The 13,060-nt window shown below is 36.0% G+C and overlaps 1 protein-coding gene across 1 annotated transcript; it reads left to right on the plus strand.

Moving 5' to 3' along the window:
- Nucleotides 1-2,478: 2,478 nt before the first annotated feature.
- Nucleotides 2,479-9,020, plus strand: LOC102219632 (thyrotropin-releasing hormone receptor-like). The gene is made up of 3 exons (XM_005798949.2): nucleotides 2,479-2,565; nucleotides 4,538-5,357; nucleotides 6,778-9,020. Exons 2-3 carry the CDS (start codon nucleotides 4,581-4,583, stop codon nucleotides 7,165-7,167), a joined length of 1,167 nt encoding a protein of 388 aa, XP_005799006.1. The 5' UTR covers nucleotides 2,479-2,565; nucleotides 4,538-4,580; the 3' UTR covers nucleotides 7,168-9,020.
- Nucleotides 9,021-13,060: the final 4,040 nt, after the last annotated feature.

The raw sequence follows: 13,060 nt of genomic DNA on the forward strand, positions 1-13,060 counted from the left end.
AGTTCTTTGCATATCAAAGGCTTCCCATGAGGCTGGAGGGTTTTATTTTAAGACGCGTCCCAGAATATTAATAGAAAACGTCTTTATAATCTATTTTTGTTCCTGACACTGTGTCCACTTCATGATTCTTTTAAAATGCAATCGCCTGTGCAAAAATAATCATCCTTTTCAAATTTCTATTGGTTAGAGTCAACTCTACAATTAAAAAAACAAAACTATATAGATGTATTTATTAATCTAAATGACCTGATTTTGTTGTGGTATAATAGTATTTGATTATCTGTAATTTTACAAATTAATTTTGGTATATTTGGCATGTACTGAATTAGAACCAGCAAAAATAGAGTTATGAGAAACTAAAGAAACTACAACTCAAGCATGTCTTTATCTGAATACCAAACGTGATGTACAGCAGACATGAACAGAGATGATCGAATAATTATGTTTTGATGTTTTCTTCTCTAAAGGTGCTCCAGGTAGCCTGCAGAATGAACATCTTTTATTTGAAAATGGAGAAACTTCCATTAGTATTCAAAATGATGGTCCTGTGCACAGAAACAGGGTTTAAGACCTTTTTCTTTCAGGCCGGATTCTGAAAACAGTCACTTTGAAGCATTAGACACTCAGGATGAATCACTCTTTCAGACTGCTTAAAGATGTAAACATCATCATGACTTCTTTTTAGCATGTTTTCAGCTATGAAAACAACAAATAGGTTTTTCTGCAACCTTCAGATCTGCCAATGTTTGAGACTGGATGTTGAATGTGTAGCATCTCAACAAAGAACATTGTTGCAAAAGTCCTGCAATTCATTTTAATTCAGCTTTATGAATCTTTATTAACCTAAAATGTGTTGCCATGTTTGTTTTAGGGAGGTTTTTGCTTCTCCACCCTTCCAAGAACGCTATACTTGTTTAGTCTTTTCTTATCATCCTGTCATGAACTCTGATATTTATAGATGTTTCTGAGGGCTGCAGATTCTTTAGTGATTCTTGGATTTTTGCAATTTTTGTAAACAAAAAATAATGTGACTTGGTGTTTGAATTTACTGGGATATCCACTTCCTGGAAGATTAGCAACCAGATGTTTTCCACTTGTAACCAGTGGTTCTCTATGACGGTCATCTAGCCTCAAAAACGCTTCCCAAGCTGAAGAGCCGCAACAATTTATTTTCTAACAGGATATGTTAAAATATCATAAATGTAATAAATGAGGACAAAAGTAGAGTCCTTGTTTATGGATAGTGGAAGAAGGAGGACAGGTAAACACCTTTAATAAAGGTCTATAAATACACAAAAAGAGGCTGCATGAAGAAGAAAAACTCCAAATTTAAACAACAAAATCCAACTGTTGTTGAGTCTGAGAGATAAAAAGGCTGCTAGAAACTGGAGAAGCCCAAATAAACACCAGGGAAATTAATAAATGAGAGGAAAAAAAAGAAAGTGATACTCATTGTTAAGGAACTAGAAATACAATACAAATCTTACCAAGTATTTTTGGTCAAGTTTCTAGTCCAAATATCTTAGTGAACTTTAAATAAAACAAAACTAGCTCACAAGTAACATTTCAGTAAGAAATAAGAGCTTGTTTAAAGTCAATAAAACCTTCATAGTTCCACTGGTAGATTGTTTCACTTCTAACAATTGGAAAAATGTCTTGCGACGTGACATAATCTGCCAAAAATCACTGCTAAGGAATTTTTTACTTAAAACAAGCACCTATATCTTGCTGAAAAGTTACTTGTAAGTTAGTTCTGTATTAATTTCAGTGTAATAAGATATTTATTCTAGAAGCTAGACCAAAAACACTTGGTAAGATTTTGTGTTTTCGCAAGAAAAAAAAAAAGTAGCAATTGTATTTTAGGGTCTGGAAAATGAAACATTTCCAAAACCTTCTGAAAATAAGGACACAAATAAGCAAAGCATGGGCCGTTACCTAGTAACTCGAGCAAAGTCCAGGCCGTTACCTAGCAACCCAGTGTAAACGTTGAGTTTTGGGGGCGTGGCCAGCAGCAGTTTATTTGAATTTAAAGCGACAGAAATCCAAACACATCTCATTTTGCAAGAAACTCAGAACAGACTAACATCTCATTGTCTAAAAATTATTATGAGCAAAAAATGTAAAAAAAAACAAACCAAAAACGTTTTATTTTTGCATAGCCTATCCTAACCTGTGTGTGGTCACCTTTAAGTTAGCCTCTTCAGACTATGGAGTGTCAGCTAATTTATGTCCGCAAGGGCATACATAAATTAATATAACATTACACAACAGCAACAAGCTTGATAAAATGATCTTTAATTGGTTTTGTTTAAATTCATTAACCAACGTTTGCAGTGGTAAAACTTGTGGCTGCCGCCCCTGTTCTGCCAGCACTAACACGGCACAATTGATTTTTGGAACAAGGACTGAACCAGTGAGGATGTAATGATGAGTGGATGAGAGAGGGAGGGAGAAGTGGAGAGAGGAGAGAGAGATGAGGACGAGTAGAAGCATCAGTGGAGGAGGACAGAGCGGACCTGAACGCTGCCACCGTCTCTGAACGAACGCTGCTTCGTCCAACTCATGGTGAGCTGGGTGTTACTAACTACTCTGATTAGCTTGGTCATGTGTTTATCTTCATATTATATTTAAAATGATAATTTTTAATGCTAGTTTTTGGTAATGACATAAGTTCTCTGGATTTAATACAGGTTTTGTGTTTTATTGTTTTTCTTCACCTGAATTTTGCATGTATTTGGTATAATTAACACCTTTTAGTGGTAATTTGAGTTTAGATTTCCATCGACAAAGAAATGTAAGCTACAGAAAAAGTAATTAAGCTTGATCTCTATGCAGATTTTAGTGACATTTCACCATAAATATAATCTGAAAACACTTGCAAATAGAACAGAATAGAAGAAAACAGAACAGAATAGACTTTATTAATACCCAAGGGGACATTTGTTTTAATAAAGTAAATAAGTGTGGTATTGTAAGTAATTAAATATGACTAAATATGAGATAAATGAATAAAGTAAAATAACAACAAGTATGCACATGAAAACGTGTTAATCTACAAATAAATCAAAAAATGAGTCCAGAGAAAATTTAGATTTAAAGACACTCAGGGTCTTTAAATTGTATAGTCTGATAGCTAAAGGCAGGAATGATTTGATATTTCAGATAAATCCAAGTTACATCCAGATCTTTACTGTATTTAGTTAAAATCCAACTCATTGCAGTTTAATCCAATCATATTGTCAGATTAAGGATCCAGCAGATGATTAATGCCAATAACTTTGCATAGATCTCCTTCTCCCTCATCGTTTTGTGGTGTTAAACACATCGGGGTCCCATTCAGTGTTCTGCTTCACTCGCCTCCCCATTTCTGCTCAGTTTTAATGCAATAGAGACACATAAGGCTTTGGGGAGGATCTGCTGTCAACAAGCAGTGGAGTCTCCATCACCCCGGCGACAAACACAATTTTAAAGCACTTCACAGTTACACACATTAATTCATTCATTCATTCACTCATTCATTCAGCATAACACTTTAACACGTCTGATTACGCCAGAATTGAGGATGATTGGGGGAAAACAGAAAAAATACTTTTCTGACTAGATGTTGTATTTTAGTTTGGTAACATAAACTAAAATACTGTAGTTTTTTATTTCCCTGCACTGTAGATTTTTTTTTTTTATAATTTAGGGTGAAATACCGAAAGCTGTGGTCGCCAGAAATTTACCGTATAAATACATATGTACATGGTTAATTTTACTGCATGAAATTGATCAGACTGATAAATTGATTTTACACAGTAAAATGATCAGTTTTACCAAAATACAATCAGTTTATATCAGAAAATTATCGTATTTTATACAATAAAACCGATCATTTTATATAATAAAATTAGCATTTTATACAATAAAACAATCAATTTAATTGCATGAAATATACAATAAAATATTGTATATTTTAGGTGATAAAATATGCAAATTTAAATTTGTATATTTAAATTAATCTTTTTATCTGATAAAATGATCAATTCTACCATATGAAATAAATTTTACATGGTAAAATGATAATTTTTTTTCTGGCAACCACAGCTGTCTGAAATATTTGTTTATTTACATATTTTAATGTATTCCTAATATTGTATAAAAAACGGCTGAAGTCGTGACATGAAAAATCTGCAGAATGTGCCAATATTTTGTCCAATTAATCGATTAATCATCAGAATATTCACGCACTAAAATAATTGCAGCCCTATAAGAAACTGTAATTTACTCTGATTTTATACATATAATATAAAAAGAAGGCATTTTGACCTAGTTACTTTATTTTGGCATTGTTACACACACAGAGCTAAAATTAACCTTCATTAAAAACAATGTATTTGAACATGTCAGCTTGTAAATTTCCAAGAAAATTCAAGAAATGTTAAGCGTGGTAATAAGTCTTGCTGTTTGTTTTTTCCTCTATTGATATAGTAGACAAGACGTTTATATCATAATTCTAGTGCATCTCTAAACCTTCCACTTGGTTTTCTGTGTTGAGGGTCCTCGCCTTTGAATTGTTCCTGCTGGACTGGAAAACAAAGATGGAGAACAACACCACCGTTTTCCAGGATGTCGCTCGGCTGGTGAATCTGACTGCGATGCCCCTGAACTCTGTCGAAGAACAAGTCATAACCATATTGTTGACGACGCTAATTTGTGGCGTCGGGATCGCGGGGAACGTCATGGTCGTGCTCGTCGTCCTGCGCACCAAACACATGGTGACGCCAACGAACTGCTACCTGGTCAGCTTGGCCGTCGCTGATCTTATTGTGCTCCTGGCTGCAGGCCTGCCCAACATCTCAGATGTGGTGGCTTTCTGGATTTATGGCTACACAGGGTGCCTGTGCATAACGTACCTTCAGTATCTGGGCATCAACGTGTCCTCGTGCTCCATCACGGCGTTCACCATCGAACGCTACATCGCAATCTGTCACTCCATAAAGGCCCAGTTCTTATGCACGGTCTCCAGAGCCAAAAGAATCATAGCTGGAATCTGGATCTTCACTTCCCTCTACTGCACCATGTGGTTCTTCTTGGCAGACACTAAGGAAACCGTTTACACCAACGGGGTGGTTGTTACGTGCGCCTACCGCGTCTCCAGGAGCTTCTACATGCCCATCTACTTCCTGGACTTCACTCTTTTCTATGTGGTCCCTCTAACTGTAGCCAGTGTGCTGTACGGGCTCATCGCCAGGATTTTGTTCATGAGTCCTCTGCCGTCACATCTGAGCGACCGAGCAGGAGGAGGGTCGGTTCATCAGGGCCACTCCCACAGCACCAACAAGCCCAACAAGGGAGCGATTGCTGCAAGAAAGCAGGTACTAGAATTGTTTTATGACGTTTTGTTTTAGATAATACTTTGTAACCAGTTAAAAAATTTCACATGTTGCATGTTTGGTCTCAACTGCATCTAAAAACAGCCCAAGCACTTAAAAAAAAAACACCCAGCAATTTTTAGGCAATAAAGTTATTTTTTGTATCTGGAAAATTAGAGGTTTCAGAAACCTCCCAATTATAAAGTTATAATCTATGGGCACTGCGCTGCTACCTAGGAACCCCAGTGAAGCCCAGCCCATCACCTAGCAACCCAAGCAGAGCTCCAGCACCTTTGGTCAGCTGGTTTTACCACTGTATGTGCTTCACAATGGCTGCTGGAAAAGATGAGTGTTCTGTTGTTGACTTACCATCCAGAAATAACTTCCTGCATTCTTGTTTGTTGTGCAGAAGGCTCTACTATTGCTTTTCAAAGATGTACTGTAGTATAACTGCGCATCTGTTTGCAGTCATTTTCATGTGCGAATGTAAGCGTTCAGCAGCAGTTTATTTAAATTTAAAGTGACAAGATGCTCTAAAACAGCTCAAAATAGGCAGAACTGACCAAACTAAAATCACAGTATCCGAGCCCATAGACCAGGGGTCTCAAACTCCAGGCCTGGAGGGCCGCAGTCCTGCAGTTTTTAGATGTGCCACAGGTACAAAACACTGGAGTGAAATGGCTTAATTACCTCCTCCTTGTGTAGATCAGTTCTCCAGAGCCTTAATGACCTAATTATTCTGTTCAGGTGTGCAGCAGAGGCACATCTAAAAGTTGCAGGACAGCGGCCCTCAAGGACTGGAGTTTGAGACCCCTGTCATAGACCATCCTAACCTGTTCAAGGAAGCATATTAGGTCACCTTTAAGATAAACACCTCCAGGGTGTTTTCACACCTCATGGTCTGGTAGACTTGACTTGATTGGAGACCAAAATTGCAACTTTTGTTGCATTTTCAGCTGCTTTGGTTAACTTTCACGCTGCACTGTCAAAGGAACCAAACCCTTTGAAAAACCCTTTCCGCTCTTCGCCTGTGGCAGCGCTTCATTCTATGAACTACAGACAGCATGTCTCTGAAATTCCTAGTAAAAAGATGAAGAGCTTTCAGACCTCAAATAACACAAAGAAAACATGTTTATGTTCATTTAGAAACGACAATATTAATGTTTTTACTCAGGAAGAGTTCAGGAATCAATATTTGGAGGAACAACCAGGAGGTTTTCAATGGAGTTTAGTGCAGTGGGCTCTTATTTTTTTCCAGACACCTGAATTTTCTCTTTGTGGGAGAATAAAAGCTGTTTCTTATCTAACAATTTAGCTTTGGGATTTATTGAATCACCTTATAGAAAAGCTTGATCTTCCCAAACCTTTTACAAAGTAATGATAGCTGCGTAACTAAATGATTTCCGTAATTTCCCCTCAACAGATAACGAAGATGCTGGCCGTGGTGGTGATCCTCTTCGCGCTGCTGTGGATGCCTTACAGAACCCTGGTGGTGGTCAACTCCTTCATCAACCCTCCGTACCACGACACCTGGTTCCTCCTCTTCTGCCGGATGTGCATCTACACCAACAGCGCCATCAACCCCATTGTCTACAACCTCATGTCTCAGAAGTTCCGCGTCGCGTTTAAAAAGCTGTGCAGGTGCAGCCGCCACGGCAGGGAGGCCGAGTACAACGTGGCGATTTATTACAGCGTGATGAAGAGTTCTTCCCATGGCAGCAACGAACCGGTCACAGAGCAGGAGGAGCTCAGCGCTCAAAAGTCCAGCAGGTTCAACGTGACGGAGGATGACGCCAGCGCGCTCAGTGCATGAAACGTTGTTCATACTCCTTGTTTACGTTTAGGTTTCCGGTTATTTCTATGGGTAAAAAGATGTGTGGATACTCTTGATGAACTCTGTAGTGCTTATGTGTGGATTTGTGTGTTTTGCATTTCTCAGCAGTGTATTTATTTTAATATTCCGTTTTATACTGTAAATATGAAGCACGACAAGCTTCGGTGTTTGTAAGGTCGCGCAGTATAAAATTAACAGCAATATTTAGGTTTATCAAATCTGTCTTAGAAAAAGAATTAAAATTTTTCAAAGTCATGTTATTCATACATTTATAAATATCAGAGAAGAGTTCCAGACTAAATCTTTAATTCACAAGCTAAATATTTAGTTTGCAAATTAAATATTTAGTTGGAACTCTAAGTATATAGTTCACATATATTTAAACTTCTGAACTAAATGTTTAAGTCCGAGCTTAATGTGGGGTTTTAGGAAATATGACACAGCCACTTTAGAGTTTTAATCGTTGACATAAAACTCCAATTGAATCATTTTGATCCCCTCTTTGGAGAATAAATCATTAAAAAAGCTCCAGACGTGTTAAATTTGCAGAGTTATGTTGCTGCTGGTGGTTTTCTTGCTAATTAACAGCTAAAGTATCATTTTATTCAACCCAACAGTTATTAAGTTACAGTTTTGTCACCATTACTCAATGTTTTTTAAAGGAAATGTCAGCTATGTTAGTTTGTTTCAAATCAAGTCCCATTCACTATCACCAAATTATAATCCTCTGTAAGTGAGTTTAGGAATAATTTAAGAACTTTCATGATTATAGCAACTCTTTATTAACAACATTATGATTCATAATGCCCACGGCTTCAGCTCTACAAAATGAATGCACAGCAAAATGGATGTGAGAGTGCTCTAATTGGCTTATTTTGATAAATGAGGCCACAACGAGAGTCTCAGTCTGAGGGGAATCGGATTTTGGCACCAGACGGGCTTATTAGTTAGCAGATCGAACATGTAGCCAGTTTCAAAGTTTTTAAGTTTACGTTTATGAGCTATTTCATTGTTTATCATTGGTTATGTGGTTTAGTTTCCCCAATTTATATAATTTCTCTGCTGGCTTTAAGCTCCCAGATTGTCTTGATTCCTAAAGACATTTTTTTTAAAATGCATTTTCTGTTTATTTGATCATTTGGCCTGTGTTTGGCCTTACTTATTCCTTGTTTTGATTTAAATCAATCTTTGTTTTTGCCTTACTTTAAATCAGTCGGTTAGTAGTTGCTTCTCTGGTTAGATCATGTTTGTTTATTTCTTGTGTTTAGTTATCTTCATCCCTTTTAGTTTTATGTTCTGCCTGTTCCCCAGTTTTGCTCCTGTGTGCAATTTCTCTCTCTCTTTCTCTCTCTCTCTCTCTCTCTCTCCCTCAGTCTGCCTTCTGCTCTCTCCCCACAGCTGCACCCTGTTTTCTAACTAGCATTCATCCCATCGTCTAGCAATCAAATTAACTCCCCTGCTGGATTCTCCTGTTTGTTCATGTTGCTCCTTGATTAATGGTTTGTTGATCATCCTGTTTGCCTTCTCACATTTTTGTAAATTTGCTTCTCAATTCTTACTTTAAAGCGTCTGCATCTGTGTCCAAATTCAACCAACATCAAATCTTGACGATTGTTTAGTTACATCTTCCACAGGCCTGTACAATTAATCCGATTAATTGCGATGAAATAATTGTCAACTAATTCAGTAATTGATTAATCATTAATTGGAGTATGCAGACTTCAAAAAATGGCCGATTGTTGAAATGAAAGAACATTCTTAGATAAGTAAATAAACCAAACATGTACAAAAAATTCATACATTTTGCATTTAAGTTAAAATGATTGAATTATTAAAACATCTAAAACTCATCAAATGTTAGTTTTAATTTCACTTAGTTCAAATTCTGTAAAAAAATCTTGTATTAAACACATTTTACTCTCAATTACTAAGTGTTTAATTGAAAACTGATCAGCAGATCAGCCCTACACTTTATTGATAATACAGTAAGTCAAGCAGAAAGGCTTGAGCTTTTCATATGTTGTTAGAAGTTTTGTTTTTTTTGCTGCAGACGCATCTTATTCTACAAATGGTCAAGAATAGCATAAGTTGTTGCATTTTCGGAAATAACATTTTCACTTGTCTACTTGCAACTTTGACATAACTGAACTTGGACTACAAAATCGCTGTGCGGAAAAATTTTACGGATTCATAAAACTGATTAGCTAGACGTTGTGATCTTGACAAGAAGATGTCATAGGCAAAAAAAAGAACTGAAAGAATAGAAGAATATAAAGATATAAGCAGCACAGGGAGAGAATAAATAAAAAAAAATAACTCCTAGACAGTCAAAGTATATATAAATATATAAAAAACATATTTAAAGACTAAAAAAAGTGGATTTTGCATAATATGCCCCCTTTAATCCAATGCATGCTTTTAAACTCGTTATAGTTTTTAAATCAAATTTTACAGATAACATATATTTGCTGATATATTTAGAAAATGTGAGGCTGAAATAATAATAACTCTCTACCAGAGACAGGATGTCAGCAGAAAGTACTCCATAACTGGATCTCTTTTGAAAGCAGACGACACAATGAGTCGTTCCTGCGCCAGAATAAATAATTTATTCGCCGCATCTGTCAAGAGCTCTCGTCATTAACACAAATATTCAAAGAGCAACTAGAGTAGTTTGTTGCACAGCAGTAAAGAGGCTCGTCTTTGTTTTTTATCCCTTCATCCTGTGGCGTACAAACCGACCAGGAAGGAGCTTCAGATCTGGAAGGACAAAATGCAGATCAGATCTTATTACAACATAATAAGTTTCTGAGAAATCAGACACATTATTCCTGTAAAATATTGAAGCACTCACTTTGTTTTGTTTTGTTGCTTGTTAGTCTGTCCAAAACAAAAAACAACTAAATAAATAAATACCTGCTTTAGTGTACACAGAAAAATAAAATCTGAATTTTTTCCACCTTTAAAATTGCAGCTATCCCATTCAAATGACTGAAAAACCAAAAAGTTGTAAAAATGTTCCAAAGATGTAAAAGAAAGAAAAGAAAAATATAGTAATAAGAAAATTTAAAAAATACAGAATAAGTGAATTAAGTCACCATTTTATGTGAATAAAGTGATAAAATTACAAGAATAAAGTTGAATTAGTATGAGAATAAAGTCATAATATTTCTAGAAGAAAGTGATATTACAACAATAAAATCATAATATTATGAGAACAAAGATGTTATTTCTAGAATAAAATTGTACAAGAATAAAGTTGAGATAATATGAGAATAAAGTCATAAAAAAATTTGGTGACAGATTTATCTTTCTGTCACCAAATTCAAAGATTTTATTGAATCTTTGGAAATAAATGCTTTTTTCTTGACACCCTATACATAATCCAGATATATTGTGAACAAATGAGATGATGATGTTTTTGTCACAGCCAGTACTTTGCAGGAAAACTCTGCTTGTCCCTGAAGGCTGCAAATACTTTAAGTAAATGTGATGAGAGTCCATGTGGGAGAGCTGCTGGTTTTAGAGCTGAATCACATCAGATACACGTCACATTTTTACGTCACAAAACCTCCAGGTTTTATAGGGTTGAATAAACTTTAAAGATCCACTGCAAATATATACACTATAGGAAACCAATCTGAGTAGATGCTTGGTGTTCCTTCACACTAACAGCAAACATTTCAGTATGGATTAGTGGCTGTAGCAGATTTGCACTTTGAACTCAGTAAACCTGTGATGTGTAAAAACAGACTTTATGTCATTTCTTATGCCCAGTTCTCATTGATAATCTTGGATGAGTTTTTTAAGGTTAATCTCCTTGTTTGCACATAAGCTATGTGCGTATTCTGCTGATTTTATGAAACATAACTGACTGAGCAGTTCTTAAAAAGTGGTGTGTTGTTTTTATTTTTTATATAAAACAGATTTTACTTTGAAGGATCTAACAGAAAATACTTTAACTTTGTCTTTCTTTATTTTCAGAAGGCACAGAATCAATATGACTTCACTATTACAGGCGTTGGAGACAATCTGGTGACAGACGGTTCATTTCATTTAGAAATGAGAAAGAGTCTGTTCTGATCAATAGTCCCCACTCAGCAATCACACGTGACTTTCTGTGAATTGATTAACTTTATCTTTTATTATTTCTGGAAGCAACAGAGCTTTTAGCAAACTAGAATGATCATCTGTTTAGATTTATATTGCAGTATGTTAAATCCTAAAAACGCTCATTCTGCTGCTGTTCGACTGAAAAATTACAAATTTGAATTGCGCAGCAGCAGGAGGATGCGGCAAAATCAAGAGCAGCAGCTGCATGGCTAGGATGAAATGAAACAAGCTGTCCACCTTCTCTTCCTCAAAGCACTTTTGTTGGTTTTTATTCAACTACTCAAATGTTAAAAGCATGCTTTCCTTTCATCTGCAAATTCAGAAGATGGAAAAGCATATTTGGTTGATGGAAGCATAAAAAGCTTGTTCTTTCTTTGGTACGTTTCTCACAAGTGGAGCCTAATTCAAGCAGCCAGCTCAAAACCTGAGCCAACCTTAGCGCCGCTCAGAGTCGCTGTAAATATTCAGTAGATCAGCGTCTGTCATTATTAATGTCCACTTTCTGGATATTTTTCATGTGTTTAAAGTCTGCCGCAGATTTTTTTTAAATGCTCCGCTCTGGGATTGCTCATCTGCAGCCACAGTGGCTTATCACATGAATAATATGCTACTGGTAATGTATTTTACTGAGATTCGGTGCGATAGACGAACACAAAGACATGCATTATTGTGAGAGAGTTCATGTTTTTCTCTCTCTGGGTCAGAAACTCTTTGCTTCACTTTCTAAGTTTTGTTCCTCAGAGCTTTGCGGCTCTACAGAGTGATTTTTTTGGCCCGTTCTTCTGTCCAAAATAACTCAAGTTTAGTTTGAACATCAATTGTCAAGTCTTGCCACTGGTTTTCAATTACATTCAGTACTGGACTTTGACTGGGCCATTAGAACCATTTAACCCTTTCATGCATCGCGGTCTCTGCAGTGGACACTAGTGCATCACACAATACACTGCCAACTACTGGCCATCCACTGCAAGTGCAAGAAAAGTTTTGTTAAATCTAAAGCAACTCAAGAATTGCCCTCTTTCTTTTCTTGGAGGTAAAAAAAATATTGCGACATCAAGTAACACTACTGATGTATTTTCAAAACAACAATTTTGTATTTGGAGAAAATTACAACTGATCACGTAAAAAAAAGAAATCCTAGAAAAAAACAAACATTTTTTCCCACCATTTTTCTTCTATCCCTTTGGAAAACAAATCCTGACATAAAGGATCATAATTCATGCATGAAAGAGATAAGTGTCATGGGATAGATGAGTAGATAAAAATATATACTTAATTGCAGCTTATAAAGTGTATTTACCATTAATTTTACATGAGGAACAGAGGAGTAGAGTGACCGGCAGGGGGCGACAGAAAGACACAAATCTAAAAAGCTCAGATATTCAGAGCTGCTTAAGACATTTGAGTCGGTAGCCTTCAAACTCAACGCTTTTCTACACAAATTCATATTTTTATTATTGCTTTATATTGCTTTTTTCATGTCTAATTTATATTTAGTTACATATACTTTTTTATCCTAGGCTGCTTTCACACTGTGAAAAATGTTAATTGTAACTTACTTCTCTGAATTATGGCAAAGGATCTTTTTAAATCCAAAACTCCTCAATGTTGTTGTTTTTTTTTTTTGTGGGACATCTAAGGTTGTCTCTGAGTGCCAACAGCAGCACCATGCTATACTTGTCGCTTGGTATTTTAAACTACATTATATCTTTAGCTTGTTTTACTGCTTGCAGCTGCAGCGCAAAAATGTCTGTTTTTA

Source organism: Xiphophorus maculatus, chromosome 1, assembly GCF_002775205.1.
Source record: "Xiphophorus maculatus strain JP 163 A chromosome 1, X_maculatus-5.0-male, whole genome shotgun sequence".
In the NCBI taxonomy this organism is placed as follows: Eukaryota; Metazoa; Chordata; class Actinopteri; order Cyprinodontiformes; family Poeciliidae; genus Xiphophorus; species Xiphophorus maculatus.

Coding starts and splice junctions, on each gene's coding strand:
- LOC102219632 (XM_005798949.2), top strand. CDS start 4,581: ATGGAGAACAACACCACCGTTTTCCAGGATGTCGCTCGGCTGGTGAAT. Junction 5,358..6,777: donor CGATTGCTGCAAGAAAGCAG/GTACTAGAATTG, acceptor TCCCCTCAACAG/ATAACGAAGATGCTGGCCGT.